General features: G+C 35.8%; 1 protein-coding gene across 3 annotated transcripts in view; it reads right to left on the bottom strand.

The window, feature by feature from the left end:
• Nucleotides 1-25,023, bottom strand: part of RB1 (RB transcriptional corepressor 1) — a 153,093-nt gene extending 128,070 nt beyond the window's left edge. For 2 of the 3 annotated variants that reach the window (XM_079137639.1, XM_079137637.1), the window contains exons 1-3: nt 24,744-25,023; nt 21,261-21,387; nt 280-395 (exon numbers count right to left, since the gene is read on the bottom strand). In XM_079137639.1, coding sequence (XP_078993765.1) covers nt 280-395; nt 21,261-21,387; nt 24,744-24,877 — 377 coding nt within the window. In that variant the 5' untranslated portion in view covers nt 24,878-25,023. The remainder of the gene's footprint in view (nt 1-279; nt 396-21,260; nt 21,388-24,743) is intronic. The other variant, XM_079137638.1, reaches the window with a different exon arrangement.
• Nucleotides 25,024-27,067: the final 2,044 nt, after the last annotated feature.

The raw sequence follows: 27,067 nt of genomic DNA, 5'->3' as shown, positions 1-27,067 counted from the left end.
TTGCTTTTTCTGTCCAATTTATCAACAACTATAATTATGTCTACAGATGAACAATGAGAGACAAAAATTTTCCCAGTACACAAACTACAAAATTTTTAAGACATGCAAAATGAATAAACTTTCACTAAGGGCTCCAGGAGGGAATGACAATTCACTATTTGACCTAATCCTTTATGCTTTAGTTAATTTTAGAATTTCTTACTACTTTCCTAAGTCTATTAAGAGTCTGAAGTAGTTTTCTTTAACAGTAGAGGCCTAAATTTATGTAAGAAATTTTACCTTGTTTCTATGTTTTTCTGCAGCTCAGTGAAAGTGAATGGCATCTCATCTAGGTCAACTGCTGCAATAAAGATACAGATTCCCCACAGTTCTTTTTTCTTTTGAATATAACCTTCCTAGGAACAACAACAAAAAAAGTTCAAATATTTCATTAACTCATTCACATATTAGATGATCTGTCAAAAAGGTATTATATGTGGATTTCTTTCTTATTCAGCTAACAAATGTGTTTTTAAATCCTTATAATGGCATATACTTGAAAATATTTCATTTTACTTAATAAAACATTCATATTTTAGATTATAAGGCAAAAAAAGTTACAAGAAAGATCAGAATATGAATTGTTGGCCTCTATGATAGAAATTCCAACATATATTTATATTATTCTTCATATAATATATAGCTTCATTCATAATAGCCCCAAATTTAAAAAAGTAAATCAATAAATTATAATATATCCATACAATAGTGTTATTGGACAGTAGGAAAAGTCCTAATAAATTTAACAACACAAATAAGCCTCAATAATATTATAAAGAAAAAAATCCAGATACAAAAATACATTGTAAGATTCCTTTCATATGAAATTCTAGAAAAGGCAAAACTAATCTTTAAGTCAGAAAGTAGATCAGTGTCTGCCCCACAATGAGAGGGGAGGTGTGAGGGAATGACTGAAAAAGAGAACAAGAAAATTTTCTGGTGTGATCAAAAACTTCCATATGTTAATGTGGTGACTACATGGGTAAATATATGTCAAAATTTATTGAACTGTACACTTAAAATTGACACATGTTAGTTAAGTGCTGTGGTGAATGACTGTGATTCCAGCTACTTGGGAGGCTTAGGCAGGAGGATAGTAAACTTTCAAGGCTAGCAACTTAGCCACTCTATCTCAAAATTTTTTCAAAACCACATTTTTAAAAAAGGGCTCACGACATAGCTCAGCAGTACCAGATAAAAAGTACAGCTGCTAAAACCCAGTATGTTTCTTATTCATTTTTTTCAAAACATCAAAATTATATTATTTAATGTACACAAGTTATCTGGATTTTATTTTATTCTGGAAATACGTTACAAACTTTCTGAAACTGAACATAAAAGGAATACTGACTGCTTCATTGTTATGATGATTGTTAAATATCTATTTTAATAAAATGAATGAACATCAACTTATGTGTGCATTTATGTTAGTATAGTAGATTTCTCTGGATCTACTAACATGTGAAAAGTTGCCTCTATGATAGAAACTCCCAATGTCCAGGCTTTTTGAATTTTCATGCTTCTTTCTTACCAGTGTTTGTTTTGCTGCTTCTCCCTCAGGTACCATGTGTTGAACATAACTGTTCTCAATGTGTCTGTGTGTTACAACTCCAGTCTTATTTCTTTCTTTCTCCCCCTCTGTTAAAGGCTGGGAAATGAAGTAACTATAGTTGCTAAAATTTAGTATGTTGCTTATTCATTTTTTTCAAAACATCAAATTTTATTAGGACATAGTTCCCAAAATCCAATACATGATAATTTGATATGTAAAATGCCTAAATGATATGTTCTATCTGATTTTTAAGGACCTGAAGAATTTTCCTAAGAGGAAAATGTGATCTTTATTTCAGATATGGTTTCTTTTCATTTTCTTAAATAACATGTTTCAAAGAACAGAAGCTTTAATCTTGATTAACCTCAACTTAGTTTTTCTTCCATGGATCATGCTTTTTCAGTGTAGTATCTATGAAATCTTTGTGTAGCACAATCTGTTACACCCTAGATCTAGAGGTCTGACTCGCTGAGTTAATTTTTTTAAATGGTGCAACATAGAAAATAAACTTTTTACATATAGCTATCTTGAATTACCTTTGTACCTTTCTTGAATTACCTTTGTTACCTCTGTAGGAAATAATTGATTGTATACATGTAGGTCTCCTTCTGGATTCTCGTGTGTGTGTGTGTGTGTGTGTGTGTGTGTGTGTGTGTGTGTGTGTGTGGGGACTGGAACCAGGGGCACTCTACCACATCCTCACCAGCATTTATTATTATTTGTGCTCTTGATAACTGCCATTCTGAGTGGAGTGAAATGAAATCTTAGACTAGTTTTGATTTGCACTCCCCTAACTGCTAGAGATGTTGAAGATTTTTTTCATATATATGTAGGTAATTTGCATTTCTTCTTTTGAGAAATGTATGTTTAGTTCTGCCAGTTTATTGATTGGGTTATATGTTTTTTATTTTATTTATTTATTTTATGTTAAGCTTTTTGAGTTCTTTATATATTCTGTATATCAATCCCTGGTCAAAGGAGTAACTGGCAAAGATTTTCTCCCATTATGTGGTTCTCTCTTCATAGTCTTAATAATTTCCATTACTGTGCAGAAGTTTTTAAATTTGATGGCATTCCACTTATCGATTTTTGGTTTTATTTCTTGAGCTTTAGGAATCTTGTTAAGGAAGTAGGTGCCCACAAAAATATGATGCAGTGTTGACCCTGTTTTCTTAGAGCAGTTGCAGGATTTCTGGTCTAATTCCTAAGTCTTTGATTTACTTTGATTGTCCTTCTCTGGAAGGAGACAGGAATCTTGTTTCATTCTTCTACATTTGGGTACCAGTTTTCCCGGCATCACTTGTTACTCAGGCTTTTACTCCAACATATATTCTTGACACCTTTGTCAAGTATCAGATCACTGGAAGTACGTGGGTTTGTCTGTTTTCCATTCTGTTCCACTGATCGTCACGTCCATTTTTGTGCCAATACCATGCTGGTTTTGTTACTATAACTCTATAGAATAATTGGAGATCAGCTATTGTGATGACCCCTGCATCATTCTTGCTGAAGACTGCTTTGGCTATTGTGAGTCTTAATTCTTCCAAATGAATTTAAGGACTGATTTTTCTAGTTCTGTGAAGAATGTCACTAGATATTGATGAGGACTGCATTAAATCTGTATATTGCTTTTGGTAGTAGGGCCATTTTGACAATATTAATTCTGCCTATCCAAGAACATGGGAGGTCTTTCCATCTTCTGAGATCATCCCATCTTCTGAGGTCTTCTTCAATTTCTTTCTTCAGTATTCTATAATTTTCACTGTAGACACCTTTTACTTCCTGGGTTAGATGAATTCCCAGGTTTTTATTGTTGTTGATGTTTTTAGAGGTTATTGTGAAAGAGATGGATTTCCTGGTTTCTTTCTCAGCTGAATCACTGTTGAAGTATGGGAAAGCTATTGATTCATAAGTGTTGATCTTGTATCCTGCTACCTCGCCAAATTCACTTATCAGTTCTAGAAGTTTTCTGGTAGAAATTTTTTGGGTCTTCTAGACATAGGATCACATCAGCAACAGAAATAGCTCAACTTTTCCTTTTCCTATTTGTATCCCTTTATCTTCCTTCTCCTGCCTGGTTGCTCTGACTGGTGTTTCAAGAACTATATTGAATAGAAGTGGTGAGAGTGAACATCCTTGTCTTGTTCCTGATTTTAGAGGAAATGTTTTTAGTTTTTCTCCATTCAATGATGTTGTCTTTGAATTTTTCATATATAGCCTTCATAATATTGAGGTAAATTTCATCTATCCCTAATTTCTCCAGTGTTTTTAACATAAATGGGTGCTGTATTTCACCAAAGGCCTTTTCTGCATCTACTGAGATGATGTATGATTCTTGTCCTTAATTCTATTTATGTGGTGAATTATATTTATTGATTTTTGTATGTTGAACCAATCTTGAATTCCTGGGATAAAACCACACAACCATGGCATATTATCTCCTTGATGTGTTTTTGAATGCAGTGTGATAATATTTTCTTAAGGATTTTACATTTATGTTCATTAGGGATATTAGTTCTGTAGTTTCCAGGTCTTGCTAAGTTGCCAAGGCTGGCCTTGAACTCATAATCCTACTGCCTCAATTTCCCTAGTCACTGAATTTAACAAAAGTGTGCCACCTTCCATACCCTCTTTCTGGATTCTCTGTTCTGTTCCGTGGATCTACCTGTCTTCCTTTTCACCAGTAACCACTAATGTCTTGATTATTGTAGGTTTGTATATTTCTGTCCATTTTTAAGTGAGTTTAATTCAAGATTTTTCTATCTCAAAGCTGATCACAACTTCTATTCTTCTTATTGTATGAATTAAAAGACTAAAGACTAGAGAGTTAACAGTTGCTCAACATAGACAACCAAGGTCACAAACGTTTGAGTTCTTCTTTTCCAATTCATATCCCTTAAATTTCTTTGGTTTGTCTAATTGCTCTGGCTAGAGTCTCAAGGACGATGTTGAATAGAAGTGGTGAAAGAGGGCATCCCTGCCTTGTTCCAGTTTTTAGGGGGAATGCTTTCAGTTTTTCACCATTTAGAATATATTGGCCATGGGCTTAGTGTAGATGGCCTTTACAATGTTAAGGAATGTTCCCACTATCCCAATTTTTTCTAGTGTTCTGAGCATGAAGGGATGCTGTATTTTATCGAATGCTTTTTCTGCATCTATTGAAATAATCATGTGATTCTTAACTTTAAGTCTGTTAATATGGTGAATGACACTTACTGATTTTCGGATATTGAACCAACCTTGCATCCCTGGGATAAAACCCACTTGATCATGGTGCACCATCTTTTTAATATATTTTTGGAAGCGATTTGCTAAAATTTTGTTGAGAATTTTTGTGTCGATGTTCATTAAGGATATTGGTCTGAAATTTTCTTTCCTTGATGTGTCTCTGTCTGGTTTAGGTTTCAGGGTGATATTGGCTTCATAGAATGAGTTTGGGAGGGTTCCTTCCTCTTCTATTTCATGGAATACTTTGAGGAATATTGGAATGAGCTCTTCTTTAAAGGTTTTGTAGAACTCAGCTGAGAACCCATCTGGTCCCGGACTTTTCTTTGTTGGTAGGCTTTTGATGACCTCTTCTATTTCATTGCTTGAAATTGATTTATTTAAGATGTGTATGTCCTCCTCGTTCAGTTTAGGTGAGAAGAACTCAAACTATCCCTGTTCGCTGATGACATGATTATATATTTAGAGGAACCTGGAAATTCCACCAGAAAACTTTTAGAACTTACAAGTGAATTCAGTAAAGTAGCAGGTTACAAAATCAATGCTCATAAATCCAATGCATTTTTATACATAAGTGATGAATCTTCAGAAAGAGAAATTAGGAAAACTACCCCATTCACAATAGCATCAAAAAAAAAAAAATACTTTGGAATCAGTCTCACAAAGAGGTGAAAGACCTCTACAATTTGAACAACAGAACACTAAAGAAAGAAATTAAAGAAAACCTTAGAAGATGGAAAGATCTCCCATGTTCTTGGATAGGCAGAATTAATATTGTCAAAATGGCCATACTACCTAAAGTGCTACACAGATTCAATGCAATTCCAATTAAAATCCCAATGATGTACCTTACAGAATAGAGCAAGCAATTATGAAATTCATCTGGAAAAATAAAAAACCCAGAATAGCTAAAGCAATCCTCAGTAGAAAGAGTGAAGCAGGGGGTATCGCAATACCAGATCTTCAACTCTATTACAAAGCAATAGTAACCAAAACGGTGTGGTATTGGTACCAAAATAGACAGGTAGATCAATGGTACAGAATAGAGGATACGGACACAAACCCAAATAAATACAATTTTCTCATACTAGACAAAGGGGCCAAAAATATGCAATGGAGAAAAGATAGCCTCTTCAACAAATGGTGCTGGGAAAACTGGTAATCCATATGCAACAGAATGAAATTAAACCCTTATCTCTCACCCTGCACAAAACTCAACTCAAAATGGATCAAGGACCTCGGAATTAGACCAGAGACCCTGCATCTTATAGAAGAAAAAGTAGGTCCAAACCTTCAACTTGTTGGCTTAGGATCAGACTTCCTTAACAGGACTCCCATAGCACAAGAAATATAAGCAAGAATCAACAACGGATAGATTCAAACTAAAAAGCTTTCTCTCAGCAAAGGAAACTATCAGTAATGTGAAGAGAGAGCCTACACAGTGGGAGAATATCTTTGCCACTCATACTTCAGATAGAGTGTTAATTTCCAGAATCTATAAAGAACTCAAAAAACTCTACACCAAGAATACAAATAAGCCAGTCAACAAATGGGCTAAGGAAATGAACAGACACTTCACAGAAGAAGATGTACAAGCAATCAACAAACATATGGAAAAATGTTCACCATCTTTAGTAATAAGAGAAATGCAAATTAAAACTACCCTAAGATTTCATCTCACCCCAATTAGAAGGGCGATTATCAAGAACACAAGCAACAATAGGTGTTGGAGAGGATGTGGGGAAAAAGACACTCATACATTGCTGGTGGGGTTGCAAATTAGAGCAGCCACTCTGGAAAGCAGTATGGAGATTCCTCAGAAAGCTTGGAATGGAACCACCATTTGACCCAGCTATCCCACTCCTTGGCCTATACCCAAAGGACTTAAAATCAGCATACTACAGAGATACAGCCACATCAATGTTCATTGCTGCTCAATTCACCATAGCCAGATTGAGGAACCAACCTAGATGCCCTTCAGTTGATGAATGGATAAAGAAACTGTGATATACATATATAATGGAATATTACTCCACCATGAAGAATGATAAAATTATGGCATTTGCAGGCAAATGGATGAAACTGGAGAATATCATGCTAAGTGAGATAAGCCACTCTCAAAAAACTAAAGGATGAATGATCTCGCTGATAAGCGGATGAGGACATATAATGGGGGGTGGGAGGTGTTAGCGTTAGGGTTAGGGTTAGGTTTAGGGTTAGGGAAAAGGAGGGTGGTAAGACTGGAGGAAGGAAGGACTGTATAGAGGGAAAAGAGGGGTGGGAGGGGTGGGGGGGAAGGGAAAAAAATAACAGAATGAATCAAACAACATTGCCCTATGTAAATTTATGATTACACAAATGGTATGCCTTGACTCCATGTACAAATAGAGAAACAACATGTATCCCATTTGTTTATAATAAAAAAAAAATCCAAATGAAAAAAAAATAAGGTGAAATTCTGACTTTTGCAACAAATGGATGAACCTAGAATGCATTAGATTAAGTGAAATAAGCCAGATACAAAGTATCTCATGATCTTACTCATTGTGAAAGGTAAAAAAGATGATCTCATAGAGTAGTGGTTACCAGGGACTGGGTATGGGCAAAGGCTTGGAAGTTGTAATGGATATTAAATTGTAATTTATAGAAGAAATAAGTTATAGTTTCTTATACAGTCAGGTGACTAAAGTTAACAATAACATATTTCAAATTAGCTAGAAGAATTTTGAATATTTCACCACAAAGAAATGATAAATGTTTGAGTTTATACTTATGCTAATTAATCTGATTTATTCATAGCACAATGTCTGTATGTATTGGAATATCATATTGTACCTCATATATTTTTACAATTATTGTGTCAATTATAAAAGAATGTCACAAAGAAAAAAAAAAGGTCACAAACGTAAAAACCAAATTTCCTAACACTCAATTTAACATTCTCCCATTTCTTTAAGTATTCTCCTTATTACAATTCTACACTGATGCTCTTACTATTTTCATTATTGAAATCTCTAACCTCATCATCATCATCACCAAGAGTTCTACATTCTTAACTTGTGAGCTTTATTTCTATTTTATTGAGAAGATTGAAGAATCACAATACTTAAAACCTCAACATTCTTCTCCACAACAAATTATTTTTAATTTCATTTACTTTCTAGTTTTCCCAAAAATGACTCTGCATTTTATCTCTAGAAATTCATATACAAATTTCTTCTCTCCTAATTTTGACAAATGGACATTATTTTCCATTCTCAAATTAAAACTCTAAATTCCTTCTACTTTAGATCACATTGCTTCTCATCCCCCTCAAGTTTATTAATTCTTCCTGTCTTTTTAAATTTCTTTAACAGTTCTCTCTTGGTTTCTTTCTCTGCTTTCAAATAAATTTACATCACCCTTTAAAATAAACAAACAAACAAACAGGCTGGGGATGTAGCTCAGTGGTAGAGTACTAGCCTAGCATGCATGAGGCCCTGGGTTCAATTCCCAGACCCACCAAAAAGAAAGAAAAATTAAAAAAATAAACGAACATAACATCCTTCCACCTCTGGACCATATTTGGCCGCTGTCCTTACTTCACATACAAACTCCCCCTCACTAAACACACTCACCTCTTACTGTTCTTACTATTCATATACAAACCATATACATTCTCATAGGGCACACACAATGAACCTCCTAATACACACCTCTCTCACTATATAAGTATTATTTTATAGGAGTTCTTCTCTAGGTCTTCAAAGACATCAATGCAATATTTAACACCGTTAACAATTTTCTCCTTCAATCCCTGTCAATCCCTATAAAACTTTTTTCCTTAGCTGTAACATCCTTATTCCCATTCTATTTCACAATATTTTCCGTGCTTCTCAACTTTGAAAGCTGTTTTCTTCATTCTTTTTCTCAAGCACTTTAGACACTCCCCTATCATCTCCATCATCCCCATTACAGGTGGTTCACATGTCTTATTCTGCTTTATCAACTGATTATTCTTTTAAGTTTCAGGTCTTATTTTCCAAAGCCAATTTATAATCTGAAATCTGTAACTGATATATTTTCTTGAAGATTTAGATCGAAGGCAGTTCAGAACATTACTGTAAAAATTCTTAAAACAAAAGTAATTTTTATTCATCCAAAACAATCACCAAAACAGTAAAACTTAGAAGAAAATATGGACAGAGAACAAGCACTTTGCAAATTAAAAAAAACTATTTTTCAACAAACATACTTTTGTATGTTTGTATTATATTGTATTGTATTTTGTTTGTATCTGAAAATGTTGAAACTCAGAATAGTGTCATTTGAAGGATATTTTGTTAATATGAATCAAAATCCTTAAGAGTTCAGCTTTATATCAAAGAACTTATGGAGTTCAAATAACTGAAAAGTCAAGATTTAGCATAATAATCATTTAAATAATATAAATGGTGAGAAATGCTTAATCTCTTAAAATATAATGAAGAAATAAATGTTGGAGCCATATAATAGAATAACATAAAACTCCTAAAACACTTTCAAAGAATATTATAAGGACATGGAAAAATACCCAACACATAATTTTAAGGAGAAAAAGGCAACAGAACTCAATATTATTTGTATAATTTTATTCCGATTTTGTAGGGGAAAAAGAGGTAAGAAGGGGCACGCAAAAAACATCAAAATGTTAATGATTAGCTTTAGATAATGTGCAGTTTTCATTTTCCTCATTAATCCTAGATATATTTTCTAAATTGCCTAAAATTGTAAACAGGAGGAAAAAAAGCTAAATTCATATAAAGTAGGAGAGAAAAATAAGGAATATACTCCCTCAAAATCTTTAAAATATCAAGTATATATACATTAAAATTTAAATAAAAAACTACAATCAATCCTTGAAGAGGTTACCTGTTATCATTTAGTTGAGTTCATTTGAACCACCCTAATGATAACCCCTAATTAGTGACAATTTATACATACTTGCCTTTTTGTAACACACTTACTTATAAAATAGCTCCACCAAGTGGTGACAAAAATCATCACAGTAACAGAAAATTTAGGCCTCAGAAAGTACTACTTAAGCTATCATAATAGGAAATTAATTGAATTGACAAGTTAAAAATAATATTTCCTCCAGTCTTTACTTTTTAAAATAAAACATGAAGACATGCCACTAGAAACATGTCCTCTATGTCAGGATCAAAAGGACATATCTTTACACTTACATGAGATTAATGAGTGATTAGCAAATAAGGTTCAATGTGTTATAAGATGGTAGTACTGCAAAACAGGAAAAAAAATTGCCTTTATCTTCTATGCCTAGATTTCCTTCTCACGTAGGTTTCATGTATAAACGAGTGGATATGCCAGGAAATGTCCCCATGCTCATACAGCATCATCTGACAACAGTCTAGAGTTGGTCACAGAAACAAAATGCAGACATGAAAAGGAATGCATAAGCTAACCCTGTTTGAACTCAATCACATTTTTAATAGGACATGCTGGGGTAAAACACCAGCTGAATCAACCATATAGTTACATAATACCTTTGTAGGGAGAGTGATTCTATTCCCATAAAAAATATACCGGGCAAGTTCAGATTTACTTGGACATCTGCCCAAAAGATGAGCACCTGAGACTTTCCTCTGAGAACACTTAAACAACTAGATGCACAGGACTATTTAAGCTCTTAACTGAACTGTTATTGACTTGTTTGCTCATTTGGCCCTACTCAACTAGTCTACAAGCATTTTGAAGGCAGAAAATTATATTTAACTTACTATTGTACTCTAAGAGCCTAGTACAGTGAGTGTCCAGAACTAAATGGTGTTGAATGCATATTTTTTAAAAGTTTTGGCAAATGACCATATTCTAAAGTAGGATAGAGTGGCTTTTGACTTTGTTTTTCTTTTTTTCTTAGTGTGGTCGAAGAAACTAGTAGTAATTGAAATAACAAAGTATAAAATAAGATTTTTGGTTCTACTAATTTCTTCAGCTCCCATTCCCACACTGATAGAAAACTCATAATATCAGCAAGGGTAACTCACACAAAGAAATAACATCACAGACCTCATTTTCTGTACAGATGATATGTAACTAACCTTGAAATTAGGAATTTTACTTTTTCAGGTAATGTATTTAAGTCTTTAATCCATTTTGAGTTGATTTTTGTGTGCGGGTCAGATAAGAATCTAATTTTATTTCTTTCCCATGTGAGTATCCACTTTCCCTAGTACCATTTATTAAAGATACTATCCTCCTCCCACATCCCGTTTTATATTCTTGAGCCTCTGTCAAAAATTAGTTGACCATGTATGTTTGGGTCTATTTCTGGGCTTTATATTCTATAATGTTGGTCTATGTGTCTGTTTTCATGCCAGTACCATACTCTTCTGATTACAGTAAGTTGTTAATTGATTTGAAATCAGGAAGTATGATGCCTCCAACTTTTTCTATTTTTTAAAAATTTTTTTAGTTGTTGATAGACTTTTATTCATTTACATGCTAGGCAAGTGCTCCACCATGGAGCCACAACCCAGCTCAACTCTGTTTCGGACTCAGTTTTGCTTTTGCAGTTTCTGTACAGCAAAGGAAACAATCAATAGAGTGAAAAGACAGCCTACGAAATGGGAAGAAATCTATGTTAGCTATTCATCTGACAGAGGAGTAATATTCAGAGTAGTTGAAGAACTCAAAAAAATTTAACACCAGCTGGGCATGGTGGCACATGCCTGTAATCCCAGCATCTAGGGAGGCTAAGGCAGGAGAACTGCGAGTTCAAAGCCAGCCTCAGCAACAGCAAGGTGCTAAGCAACTCAGTGAAACCCTGTCTCTAAATAAAATACAAAATAGGGCTGGGGATGTGGCTCAGTGGTCTAACGCTTCTGACTTCAATCCCCAGTACAAATAATAATAATAATAATAATAATTCAACACCAAAAGAACAAATAATCCATTCAATAAATGGGCAGTGAAGTGAGCTCAGCACTTTTCAAATGAAAAAGTATGTGACCAAAAATTATATGCTCAACATCTTTAGCCATCAAGGAAATGCAAATCAATTACACTGAAATTCTAACTCACTCCAGTCAGAATGACCATTGTCAAAAAAAGAAAAATTAACAAATTCTGGCAAAGATATGGGAGATACGGGGAAAAGGAATCCTTAAGCGACTGTGGGAATGTAAACTGGTATAGTCATTAAGGGAATAAAAATAGAACTACCATATGATCCAGCTATACCACTCCTGGATATATACCCAAAGGAATCAAAGTCAGCATACAAGAGATACCTGCATACCCATGTTTATGACAGCACTATTTACAATAGCCAAGTTAAGGAATCACCCAAATGCTGAATGGATAAAGAATGAATGAAGAAAATGTGGTATATATAAACAATGAAATATTAGTAAGTCATAAGTAAGAACAAAATCATGTCATTCTCAGGAAAATGGATGGAAGTGGAGATCATTATGTTAAGTGAAATAAGCGAGACTGAGAAAGTATCACGTTTTCTCTCAGATGAGGAATCTAGAAAAAATTATGACAACAAAGTAGAACAGAGACTATTAAGAAAGGAGAAGGGGAATGGAGGAGGGAGCGGCAACAAAGGATAAAGAGGGTAAACACAAAGCAGTGTGGAGATTCTTCGGAAAACCTGGAATGGAACCACCATTTGACCCAGTTATCCCACTCCCAAGTATATACCCAAAGGACTTAAAATCTACATACTACAGTGACGCAGCCACATCAATGTTTATAGTAGCTCAATTCACAATAGCTCCGCTATGGAACAGATGAATGGACAAAGAAAATGTGGTATACGTTCACAATTACTCAGCCATAAAGAAGAATGAAATTATGGCAATTTCAGGTAAATGGATGGAACTAAAGACTATCATACTAAATGAAATAAGCCAATCTCCCCCCAACCCAAAACAAAACAAAAAACCAAAGGCCTAATGTCTCTCTGCTATGTGGATGCTAACACATAGTTAGAGGTGGGGGAAGGAAACATAGAAGTTCATTGGATTAGACAAAGGGAAATGAGGGAAGAGAAGGGGGATGGGAATAGGAAAGACAGTAGAATGAATCAGATATAACTTTCCTATGTTCATATATGATTACACAACCAGTGTAACTCCATATCATGTACAACCACAAGAATGGCAAGTTATAGTCCACATATGTATAATGTCAAAATACATTCTACTCTCATGTGTAACTAAAAAGAACAATTTTTTAAAAATAATAATAATTAAAAAGAGGATGAATACAAAGTGAGTTATATGCATGCATGAAAATGTCACAAAGAAACCAATGAATTTGTATAATTAATGTGCTAATAATTACAATTAAAACCAATATTTAGAAAAAGAAAAAATATGGCATTTTTACGAGGGTCTTTTGTGGTTCCATAGTAATTTTAAGGGTTTTTTTCTATTTCTTTGAGAAATGCTATTGGAATTCTGCTAGATATTACACTGATTCTGTTTCTTGCTTTTGGTAGTATGAACATTTTAACAATGTTAAAATGATTCATGAATACAGGATATCTTTTTATTTATTTGTCTTCTTCAATTTCTTTCATCAATGTTTTACAGTTTTCAGAGTACAAATCTTTTACCACCTTGATTAAATTTATTCCTAAGTATTTTATTCTGTTTGTTTTTATGGTAAATGGGATTGTATTCTTAATTTCTTTTTGGGATAGGTCATTGTTAGTGTGTAGAAACACAATTGATTTTTGTATGTTGACACTGAATCCCATGATTTTATTGAATTTATTTATTCTAACAGGTTTTTACTGGAGTCTTTAGAGTGTTATATACTATATTACATAAAGTCTTTAGGGTATTATATATATTATATAAAGACTCCTACATATACAAATATGTATATAATCATATATATTATATATAAATACTTTATATATTACAAAGACTCCTATATATATGTAACATATATATAATCATGTCATTTACTAAAAGAAACAATTTTATTTCTTCCTTTTCTATGTGGATGGCTTTTTTTTTTCTTTTATCGTAAACAAATGGGATACATGTTGTTTCTCTGTTGTGGATGGCTTTTATTTCTTTCTATTGCCCAATTGCTCTAAGACTTCAAGTACCATACTCAATAGAAGTGGCAAGAGTCAGCATCCTTCTGGGCGTGATGGTGCATACCAATGATCACACAGACCCTGGAGGTTAAAGCAGGAAGATCAGAAGTTCTAGGCAAGCCTCAGCAACTCAGTGAGACCCTCAGCAACACAGTGAGACCGTTACTCAAAATAAAAAGAACTTGGAGTGTAGTTCATCTCTCTTTCTCTCTCTCTCTCTCACACACACACACACACACACACACACACACACACAAATTGCACATGTATATTTTTACTGCTTTATTCATACCTGCTAAAAACATGGAAGAAGACAAAATACTCTTCAGTAGTAGAAGGAATAAACTGGAATATGCAGGCAATACAATATTACTCAGAACTAAAAAGAAATGAGCCACCAAGGCATGAGAAATCATGAAGAAACTTAAATATATACTATTAAGTGAAAGAAGTCAATTTGAAAAGGCCATATACTGTTTGGTTACTGTATTACCTTCTGGAAAAGGCAAAATTATAGAGATAGTAAAATGATCAGGGATTAGACTGAGGACAAGACGAACAGGCAAAGCAGAGAGAATTTTTAGAGCAGTGACACTATTCTATATGATACTACAATGGCAGATATATATAATTATATGTGTGTCAAAATCCATAGAATATATATTACCAAGAGTGGACCATGATGTAAACTATGGACACAGGAATAATAAGGATATTTAATGAATGTTCATCAACTGCAACAAATGTACCTCTCTGGTGGAGAATATGATAAGGGGAAGGAACAAAAAATTATGAAAAAATATGTAACTGAGAATTTCTGCTTCAAGTTACAATAGAGTAACATAGAACATACTTATTGTTTGGCTTGAAAGAACTAAAAATCCAGAAAATAAAGGAAATAAGAAACTAGACATTAGGCAATGAAGGACAGTGATCCCTAAAAGACAAGAATCATATAATGTGAGTTCCACAAACACTCCAGTTTACGGGGAAATGATTCTAGGAAACAGTGCAAGGAGGAAGGACCAAGGAAAACACAGTGGTCTCTGAGTTGCCTAGTAAGAGTTGGGAGTCCAAGGAAGTTGCTGTGATTTAAATTTGATTTGTCCCCTCTAAAACTCTTGTTGAAATTTGATTGCCATTATGGGCAATGTTGAAAGGTGGGGCCTTTGAGGAAATTAGGGCTTACAAAGGGATTAATGTTATTTCTTGGGACTGGGTTAATTCTCAAGGGACTCAGTTCTTCCTCTGAAGGGACTGGATTAGTTACCAGAAGGGCAGGCTGCTATAAAGGGAGAGACCATTCTCATAATTTTTTCTTCTGCACGTTCCCACTTGCCCTTCTGCTTTTTCAGCATGTTAAGAAGCACTACATGAGACCATCACCAGATGTGGATCTTGGGTTTTCAGTCTCCAGAACTATGAGCTGAAATTAAGCCTCTATAGGCATACCTCATTTTATTGTGCTTTGTTTCAAGGCACTTCACAGATATTGAGAATTTTATAAATTGAAAGCTTGTGAGAAGCCTGCATAAAAGTCTATTGGTTCCATTTTTCCAACAGCATGTGCTTACTTTAAGTCTCTTTTGTCACATTTTGGTAATTCACACAATATTTCAAACTTTCTTATTATCATTATGTCTATTATGGTGCTCTGTATTAAGTACTCTTTGATGTTACTATTATAAATGTTTTGGGAACCATGAACTACACCCACCACATAAGACAACTTAATTGATAAACAAGTGCTCTCACTGTTCCACTGACTATTCCCTCGTTCCCTCTTCCCTGAGACACAATATTGAAATTAGGTCAATTAATAACCTTGCAATGGCCTCCAAGTGTTCAAATAAAAGGACAGAGTTGTACATTTCCCACTTTAAACCCAAAACTAGAAATGAACAAGTTTAGTTAAGAAGACACATCAAAAGTCCAGGTAAACTATCTTGTTAAGCAGTCAGCCCTGCTGTTAATGCAAAGAAAAAGTTTCTAATGGAAATTAAAAGTGCTAATTCAGCAGAGATACAAATAATAAGAAAGAGCAGCCTTGTTTCTGATATGTAGAGACAGTTTTGGTAAAACTGATAGTTTATCAGACCAGGAACAACACAACCCTGAACAAGGTCCTAACTCTTTCAATTATATCAAATCTGAGAGAGGTAAGGAAACTGCAAAAGAAAAGTATAAAGAGAGCAGAGGTTGGGTCATGAAGTTTGAGAAAAGAAGCCATCTCCACAACTTAAAAGTGCAAGATGAAACAGCAAGGGCTGATGTAGGAGCTGCAGTAGGTTATCCACAAGATCTAGCTAAGATAACTGATGAAACCGACCACATTAAATACCATACTTATAATGTAGACAAAACAGCCTTGTTATGATTTGGATGTGGAATGTCCTCCAAAAGCTCATGTGTTTGAAATCAGGATCCCCCTGCGTAGAAAGGTTCGGAGGTGGACCCAGTTGGAAGAAATAAGTCACTGGAGATGGGCCCTAGAAGGGTTTATCTTCTACCCAGTCCCTTTCTCTCTCTCCCTGTCTCACAGTTTCCCTACCGACTGGAGCTAAACAGTCTTCCTCCACCACACCCTTCCTCCATGATGCTCTGCTTCACCTCAAGACAAGAGCTGGCCAACCATGGACTGAATCCTCTCAAAACATGAGTCAAAATAAATCTTCCCTCCTCCAAATTGTTCTTACCAGGTACTTCAGTCACAATGAAGAAAAGCTAACACAAGCTTTATATTAGAAGAAAAAAATACCATCTAGGGCTTTCACAGTTAAGAGAGTAATAGTCAAGGCATAGCTTCAAAGCTTCTAAAGACAGAATGACTCTTCTGTTAAGGACTAATACAGTTGATGACTTTAAGTCAAAGTCAATGTTCATTTACCATTCTGAAAATCTAAGACCCTTAATAATTATTTTAAAAATATACGCTACCTGTGCTTTCTTTAAGGGAAACAGAAAAGCCCACATGATAGCACATCTGCTTACAACAGGGCTTACTGAATATTTGAAGCCCACAGTTGAGAACTACTGCTCAGAAAAAAAAAAGAAAAAAGGATTCCTTTCAAAATATTATTGCTGACTGACAATGTACCAAGAGCTCTACTCAAGAGCTCTGATGGAGATGTACAAGACTAACTTTTTTTTTTTCCCATGCTTGCTAAAACAAAATCCATTTAGCAGTCCATGGGTTAAGGAATAATTTTGACTTCCAAGTCTTATTATTTAAGAAAAACATTTCATGAGGCTTGCCATAAATTCCTCTGAAGGATCTGAGCAAAGAAAACTGAAAACCTTCTGGAAAGGATTTACAATTCTAGATGTCATAAAAAAAATTATAGTGGCCTGAAACCAAACTTACAATATCTCTGAGGTATGCCTATACATATATATCTATAATAAACTTTTATCTTTTCATTTAAAGAAACCATTTTATGGCCTCTCTCCGTCATGTCCAAATTGCCAGCACAGCTACCCTTACACTTTGGGGCTATTATTAAGTAAAATAAGAGTAATCTGAACACAAGCACCATGATACTATGATAGTCAATCTGATAGCCAAGAAGGATACCAAGTGACTGATAAGCAAGCAGCAGATATAGCACTAGACAAAGAAATGATTCACATCTCAGGAAAATGAAGTAGGGCAATCAGAGGTTTTATCAGAACAGCATGTAACTTGAAACTCGGAATTGTTTATTTCTGGAATTTTCCATCTAATATTTTCAAACCCTGGCTGACCACAGGTAACAGACACTGCAAAGCAGAACCTCAGATAGGGGAGGACTAATGTACAACTAGTTTTCTGCCTTGAAGTCCAAGGCCTTTTCCATTTTACCATACTGACATTCAAGATGCAGAAAGAACTGATCCACCTTAAGTAACAATAAGAACAGCACTCCTAGTCAATTTATTAATGAAAAGTTCCTTATTTGCATGCTATAAGACACATGAACAAAATCTAATTTTATGACAGTAATCATACATTATACCTTATTAAAATGTTTTTATAAGTTTTCTAGATAAGATATCATAAAATTTTTATTAAAAGGATCAACATAACCCTTTAGTATATGCTTCCATGTATGCATAAACATTTTTTCTCACTCTAACTTGAAATTAGAATTTCAATAAAAGTACATCAGAATAACTAAACATGCATTGAAAAATTCAACCATTTAAGGGCTGGGATGTAACTCAGTGGTAGGGTGATTGCCTCTTATGTGCAAAGATCTGTTTTCAATCCCTAATACTGTCAAAAAAAAAAAAAAAAAAAACAACTATTTTAAATGATTCTTAAGTTCTCCTAAATATTAAATTAGTAATAAAATTTCCCAGTGTAGTTCTTAAGTGAAATGTTCTGCCTGCATGACCTAATATAATCACTCCCTGACACTAATAAGTATTTAATTTGCATTAATTTATTTAATCTGTATAAAGATTACAAAATTTAGAAATCATTATGAGCCTCTTTTACTGATAAGAAAACTGAAGCTTGGAAATTCGGGGTAATTTGTTCAAGATTATAGAGATAATAAATGATATAGCTGAGATCTGAATCAGTTTAGTTTGACTCCAAATCTTAACACATCCTCTATTCCAATAAGCATCATTCACTTTGAAATGTCAAAAGATTCCCCCAAGTTATTACATTACTCTTCTTGTTTCAAAGAAAATGGGCCATTGGCTGGGCACAGTGGTACACACCTGTAATCCCAGTGGCTCAGGAAGCTGAGGCAGGAGGATTACAAGTTCAAAACCAGCCTCAGCAATTTAGGAAGGCCCTAAGCAACACAGTAAGACCCTGTCTCAAAATAAAAAATGAAAAGGGCTGGGGATATGGCTCAGTGGCTAAGCATCCCTAGATTCAACTCCAAAGAAAGAAAAAGAAAGAAAGAAAAGAACAATTGTCACTAGAATAGCTGCACTGGAAATTAATTCATCCTGTCATAACATTTGCTTCTCAGAACACATTCTCCCTTAGAAATTATTGTATAAATAGAGATTTAATTCTCAGGCCAATCCTTGAAAACTTCACTATCATTCAAGGAAAGGGTTTGTTGAATTACAATAGGACAAAAGAACATCAACTTCTGTCATAACCTGTAAAAATATTTCCCAAGTCCCAAAAGTAACACGAAATTGCTTTGTTGTCTTCTTTAGGACACAACCAGGAATGATTTCCCAAGCTCTAGCTCCCCACCATGAGTTCCATTAGGAAATGAGATTTAAAGGTTGCCAATTCTCAGGGAAGGAAGGGATACATCCAGGGAGAGAAAAGGGTAGGGTAAGAAAGTCACATTTACTTGTACATGTGTTCAAGTTTGAAGTCCAAAAGGGCCTCTACTATTAAAACTATTTCTGTTACAATTCAATATTTTTAAAAAGTTGTACAAATTAGGATGGAAACCACTTGCAAACAGATTTGGAACACAATACACTTATAAATTGGAAGCTAGCAATATTCATTGATATTCTCTATTAAGTAGCTAGCTCTTTCAAATTCTCTGAAAATTGAAATAGGGAATGGTGACAGGGCTATCACTCCCTTTAGCTGCATAAACACAAAAACAGCTTTGTACATGAAGTACTCAAGTCAGTGGAAATATATACTAAATGCTCTGGAGTGATAATACCCAAGTCATATATCTAAAACACTTCAGTATTATTCTCCTTTTAGATAAAGACTTTGAGATTATGTTTAGATCTTTGGAACTGTGGAACTTCTTTTTTACTGACAGAGCTTGTTTGGTTTTGTTTTTAATCCTAGGGATGGAACCCAGAATGAAGCTATACTTTCAGCTCTTTTTATATTTTATTTTGAGACAGGGTCTTGCTATGTTGTCAGGCTAGCCTCAAACTTTCAATCCTCCTGCCTCAGCCTCCCAAATTCTGGTCACAGACATGAATCACCATATTCAGTTTTGAGAGAATTTTTAAAAAATTTGTTATAATTAGTTATAGAGAGAATGTTTAAAGTAGCTTTTAATAGGATTTTAAAAACTGGAATATTGAAATATTTTGCTGGGTTGATCTGATCAGTAAAAACAGATACACATGTACTTTTATACTATGATGATAAAGTAAATTCAAAGTGTTTATCAAGAGTACAATTTAGCAATAATTATCAAGTCACAAAAATATTCATAGTTTTTGACTCAGTAATCTAACTTGTAAGAAAAAATGCCAGAGATCCATCAATTAATTTATTTCACAAATTTAAAAAATAATTTCAACATTATTCTCAAATTACTTTGTGCCTATATACCAAAAGTTGGGGGAAAAAATAAATATCCAGTAATACTAAGAACCAAACTAAAATACATCTATAAGATAAAATATTATACTACCATTAGAAACTATATTATTGTGGGCTGGGGATATAGCTCAGTTGGTAGGTTGCTTGCCTTCCAAGCACAAGGCCTTAGAAACTATATTATTTTTTAAAAAAAAGTTAATAACAAAACAAAATGCTCATGATACATTAAGCAAAAAAAGCAAGATAAAAAATGTGTGAGGCTGGTGTTGTGGCTCAGTGGTAGAGTGCTTTCCTAGCATGTGTGAGGCACTGGATTCAATCCTCAGTACCACATATAAATAAAAGAATAAAATAAAGATCCATTAACATCTAAAAAAATTTTTTTAAACAATTTTTTAAAAATTATGTATGACTACATATAACTATATGTATGATTCTAAATTTGTATTTTGAGATCTTTTTCTAGGGATCTTGGTCTAGTTACTTCTCTGTATAATACTTTCATCTATATAATGAAAATTTCACATTTAAATATAAAATACAAAGATTTTATATTTCATATTCAGTGAAATGTTAAATGACTTATCTGCAAAGTTCTTGGAATGTTCTCCTGGTATTTATAAAAATAAGAATTATTTTCTGGTGTTATTATTATACATACACATATATACATATGCAAAGAAAAACTGGATGAAATATATTAATATATTATCAAAGATCCTGAATTCTAACAAAATTAATTTTAAGACTGATTTTAAGCACTGATAGCATATTAGAAGATATTAAGAATTATTTTATAAGATATGGTTGTGTTTTTTAAAATCTTTACATCATGGTAAGATATTTATGAATATAATACAACACCTAAGATTTGCTTTAAAATATTTCAGTGGAAGGCTTATTTGTTTTTTCCAAACGCTTTAATGTTATCAGAGGTAGGTAACCCCTGAGTAATGGAATTACCAGTTTTTATTTCCTTTATGTTTTTATATTTTCCAAATATTCTACAGAGATTTGAAATTATTTTTTAAATGAGAAATTTTTTTTTTTTCAAAAAGCTTTAAGAAAATCCTTACCAATACTCCATCCACAGATGAAACTTTCTCCCAAGTTAACCAAGCTCTTTCTCTGACATGATCCGGTATCTTCAGTTTCTGACATAAGGCAGTAAAATCAGGTTCTTCGGTTTCTTCAAATTCAAGCCTACCAAATGAAAATAATCATATAACAGGCACACACAAACATTTGTTTCAACAGTCTGCACATAACAGCACTATTCTAAAAGAGAACATCACTTAACTACTTTAAGATCCCATTTTATCTCTGAAAAATATTACACTTAGAATTTAAACATATGTTTATCTTTTACATGGTCTTTCCAAAATAAAGATACTACACAGTGAAAAATATTTGCTGACATGGTGAATCAAATCTACTCAAGCACCAAAACAGTTTTGTGTAAGAAATTATGTACAATAGTTAATGCTGTTTGGGAAATAGGATAATACAACAATACAACAACAGAAAGAAAAGCCCACAGGTAATATTAAACAGTCAATTCAAAGCTGGTGACTTTGTAAAATTGTAGTATAAAGTTACCAATGTTTCATATAATTCTGGTAAGTTATTACATCACTTATTTCAGCTCTTTCTCCTTGACCTTTTTTAACCAAGGTAGGCATTCGATAAATTCTTATTATCTAACTCCTTTTCATTCATTTAATAAATGTTTGACATCTAATAATAATAGCGACAGTCTGAGGAATAACTTAATTTTTAAGTATTTACTATGATCCTATACAAAATACCTTACAGGCGCAGTGGTTTCACTGAATCCCCACATTAAGGAAAGTACTCCCATTATCCTTGTTTTACAGATATCTACAAAATGAGAGAAATCAAAGCACTCACCTGAGATCACAAAAATTAAGAAATAACCACGTTATGAATCCAGGCCCTTGACCACTATTCTAGACTGTCAACTCCTCGAAAGCATAATGAACTTTTGATTATTTCAGTAACAAAGGTGGCAAGCTGTTCTCAGTTTTCCTCCCAACTACATCACTTAGGCCAGAGATAATGCAACAGAAATAACATCTCAACTCTCAAAGTAGCTTCACTGGAAGTATAGTCAGACTGGATCCTGAATCTAACCCTAAACAAGTTTCTCAGCTTCAGATCGCCAGGTGGTGGTTCTAATCTCTTAAATACAAGCATGTGCTATATAACGACATTTTAGTCAATGACAACTGAGTATATTAATAATAGTACCATATGATTATAATGGAACTGAAAAATTCCTATTGCTTAGTGACATCCTAGTCATCATAATGCCACTGCACAACACTTTACTACTGTGTTTTTGGTGGTGCTGGCATAAACAAACTACTGTGCTGCCATTTGTAAATAAAACATGCAATTAGATACAGACTATACTATTTAAACAACTACATTACTGATTTATATATTTACTATACTTTTTATCATTAGAGTTTACTCCTACTTAATAAAAAAAAAAAGCTGGCATATACTTTCATCTATATAATGAAAATTCCACATTTAAATATAAAATACAAAGATTTTATATTTCATATTCAGTGAAATGTTAAATGACTTATCTGCAAAGTTATGCCAGCAGCACCCTCATACATCTCACCTTTACCTCTTCTGACTGCATCAAGCCACATCCACTGATTGACCTGTACCACATAGGTATATAAGTGCATCCTACAATGTTCATACAAGCTTTTCCTAACCATGCAATTCTCAGAATGTATCCCTGTCCCTGTCCCTAAACACACGTGACTAGTTTATCCAGAGACCAACTGTGCTGATGAAAACTATTGTGGGTTTTCATTAGTGTAGTTAAGCAAAAGCAGACTGCATCTTATATGGTTTTGACTTACAGAATTTTTTATAGTTCCATCATTTAAAGGTATATAAAATAATGTGATGGGCAGGAAAGTGAAAGAAACTTCCAAGGTGATGGCTAGACTTAATATTTCTGCTTACTTTACAATATAAAAACTACTTACAAAGCTGTGTGGATGACATGGAATTCTTTAGATATTACTATTCTTTCAAAAGGTAAACTTTCAAGTTTGGATTCATCAGAATTTAATCAGAAACGAAAGCGATATTATTCTCCTGGAACATTCCCCCAGACCTGTCTTTTTTGTTTTGTTTTGTTCTTACCACTGAGTATGATTTTAATTGACCTATAAGACAGTTCATTTAAATAGATGAATTTTAAATAGGTTTGCATGGTCCATTTTCAAAATCTAATTTCAATCTTTGACAGTTTGACCTGAATTGTGTTAGAATTTGGGGAGTGGAAAGAAAAGTACTATTCAGAGTGAGAATAAAATGGGGCTTGGTGATGGACTAGAACGGGAAGGGAGTGGAAGGGACAGAAGCGAGACCCATCCCGCTGCGATGGATCTGCAGTCTCAAAGTAAACCCAATGTTGACAATAATAATGACAATATATTCTTTAAATTTTTGTTACCTAATCGTAAAGTAACACACTTGGGAAAACGTTGAAATGCAATAAATATCTCCCTGTCATGTTTTACTGCATCCACACGGACTTATTTAAATTTAGATTTCATTTAGTAAAAGGCGGGGGGAGGGGTGTCGAGAAAGTTCCTTGTGAGCACAAGACCACCACTGATTTTGTACCAAATACAAACAAAACCAAAGAGAGGGGACACAAGGATTCCTTCTGATTTAAAGTCAAAAGGCAAAATGGAAGAAATAATGAGGCATGCTGAGGCCGACTAACATGCAAGAGGAGCCCTATTCAATAGGAAAAAAAAAGTTTAGCAACTTTCAAGCATGTACTCTCACGAAACTTTTGCCTCTATATCAGTTCCTCTAAAAAGAGTTATGCTCCACCAGTCACCACAGATGATTTTAAATCCCCACGGCCTCAAAGCATTGTTCTTAGGAAACCCCACAAAACCCTTCAGTCGAGTATCCCGTGGGCAACTGACACCCACGACCCTGCACTTCACGTCCAAGACGTTTTTTGGCCTCTCCCAGGACTGGGCTGTAGATGCAGCGCACGCCCAGAGGAAAGGACTTCCAACTGTTGCATCGCAGGAGATCAAAACAGAAAGTCAAACGACCCCCGTAGCGCTCGGGATCTCGACGAGAGAAAAACTCTCTAACAGACATCAGTCGTTTATTATTATTATTATTATTTTTTTTTTTTTCGTGTGAGAGGGGCGCGCAACGACCCGCCGCCTTGGAGCCTCCGTCTCGCTGGCGGAAAGACTGCACCTGTCACTTCGCTCAGGAACCCGAGCCCCACCCGCCCGACACCTGTCAAGCTGGAGCCGAGACCCCTCCGGGATGCCCTCCCCTCGCTCGCGAGCCCAGAACCCTGTCACCGCCATGCCGACGCTCCGCCGGGGTGGGGGGCGAAAGGGACCGTCCTCCCGCCGCGACCGGCCCCAGCGAAGATGCGCCCGGGTCTAGCCGCGGCGCCCACCCGCCGCACTCTCTGGGCGCCCTTCCCGCCGGCGGCCGCGGCGGCGGTGGCTCTGCTCGCTCACCTGGCCAGAGGCAGGTCCTCCGGGCCACTGTCCTGCTCCGGGTCCTCCTCAGGAGGGGGCGGCGGCGGCGGCGCCGGGGGTTCCACAGCGGCGGCGGCGGCAGCCGCAGCTCTTCGGGGGGTTTTGGGCGGCATGACGCGCTCCCAAGGCAGGCGCCAGGGAGCTATGAAGGAGCGCGGAGAAGCCGGCGCGCGCGCGCGCACGTCGGGGCACGCCCCGTCCTCTCTCGACTCCCGTTACAAAAATAATTTGAACGTCCCCTGAGAAAAACCGGACGCGCCCTCCCCCGCCCGGCAACCGAGCGCCGCGTCCAACCGCGGGAAAACGTCACTTCCGCCCGCGGCGTCACGTCCGCGAGGCTCCCGGGCTCGCCGGCGTCTGGGGGGAACCGGGGCGCCGGCGGTGCGCGGGCCGCGGCGCGAGGGCGCGCCGGCTGGGCGGGAAGGCCGGGCCTCCCCGGAAGCCGGCATTGCTGCCTGGACATGTTTCTATCCGAAGCGCGCCGCTCGAGGGCGGCGTACCTATACAGCGGCTTTACTGAGAGGCTGGTGGGTGACTTTGCGCCCCCGCTCTCCGTACACGGGGCTCTTCTGGGCTGACCAGCGGCTCGGCAGGGGATATCTGGCGAGCGCACCCTGGGCGGGCACGCCCCTCTTTCGCGGGACGCGCCTTCCCTTTCCACCCGGCTCCTCCCGCCCAATCCGTTAAGCACTGAGGCCAAAACAAAAACAAACACAAACGTGAAACTCGGAGTACGAGCTGAACTTTGCCTGTCTCTGGGGGTTAGAAAGCGGAGAGCAGTTACCAGTCTTTTGAAGATCCCGGGTTAGGGAAAGAGGAACGGTGGGCAATGTACAGATTGCAGTGTAATAAACGATCTTAGTAATGTAAAAACAGGAGTCACCATTGAAACGTCTTAAGGGAGATCGTCAGAGGAGCAGTGGCAATTAAATACAAATTTTCAAGACTGACCTAATGTTTTTGGTGAATTTATTATGTTCCAGGCAACTTCCTGGCTGCCTTATATAATTTTTATTTAATCCTCAGAAATAGCCCATCAAAAATCATAACATCAGCACTCTGTGACGCAGATTGGAAAACGGGCTCAAAGGAGGTAATTAATTTGCCCAAATCATAGCAGATGAATGGCAGAAGAATTGAACCCAGGTGTATTTGACTCCACGTATCCATTACATTATATTGCAGAAACACAAAGACATCAGAAAAAAGTTTACTGGAACTAGCACCATCGAACATTGACTTCGAAGCTGTATCTCTTCTGTCTCTTCATATTTATTTATATTAAGAGACATCTCACTTGAGCACATAATTTTCTCTTTGGCATGCTGCTATGTGTGTGCAAACACCGTTGCACTCAGATGCTGTGAGTAAAATACAGTTGTGTTCTGATATAAATTTCCTCATCCTGGAACAGTTGAGCAAGGACAGAGGCAGCAGGAACCTTCAGGTAGGTTTATGCCAGCAAGTTGTACAATGGACTATCATTTTCTCCATATACTGACATGCCAGGATGTGTAAAGGCTTGGCAGGTACTGTCTGGTCCTACAGTCCTTTCTAAATTGAAAAACCCTCATATTTGGGTTCATATATTTTCCAGGAATTGGGAGCCAGTCCCAGGTCCTGCCACAGAGAATGAATGTGATTAAAGTGGTAATTCCAGATTTAGGCAAGAGTTCAGGATGCAGTTTTGACCTTTGGAAGTTGGAGAATAATCTTCTGGGGACCCCATAAAATGGGATACAGGAATGACACAGTTCTACCCCTTAGCTATAGTCTTGAGAATATGACTTACTGGTTGCTGCAGCTGTTGTAACCTGAAGTAGGCCAACCTAAGGGATAAGGCAGAAATGCTAAGGTTAGTGCAGAAAGAATATTAAAAGAACTGGGTCCTCAGTGACATAATGGAGTTTCTGATTTGACCAACCCTGAAGCCAACCTTAAACTGAGCTAGTGTTTTCAGTTGTATGTATCAGAAAACATCATAACTGATATTTCTCCTGTGAACCCCATTAGGCTAGAGACCAAATAATAGGTGTCATTGTAGCCTTAGTACCTAGCACAGTATTGGGCACACAGTAAATGTTTGCTTGCTAACAGCAGGGAGAGCAGAAGATCTAGGGAAAGTTCTGGGAACTTTCTTCATATGTAGATATAACTTGCTTTTTTAAAACCTATTTTATCAACATCAGTTTTACCAAAATTATGATAAATCAGAGATATTTCTTAGTTTACAAAAACATATGTATCTTTACCATGGTTTAATTCAACAATATTCCACAGTGCATTTAAAATATATTTTCCTT

The sequence above is a fragment of the Sciurus vulgaris genome (assembly GCF_902686455.1).
Source record: "Sciurus vulgaris genome assembly, chromosome: 4".
Classification (NCBI taxonomy): domain Eukaryota; kingdom Metazoa; phylum Chordata; class Mammalia; order Rodentia; family Sciuridae; genus Sciurus; species Sciurus vulgaris.
The sequence above is the reverse complement of the archived record's forward strand: the minus strand, read 5'-3'. Positions and strand labels throughout refer to the sequence as shown.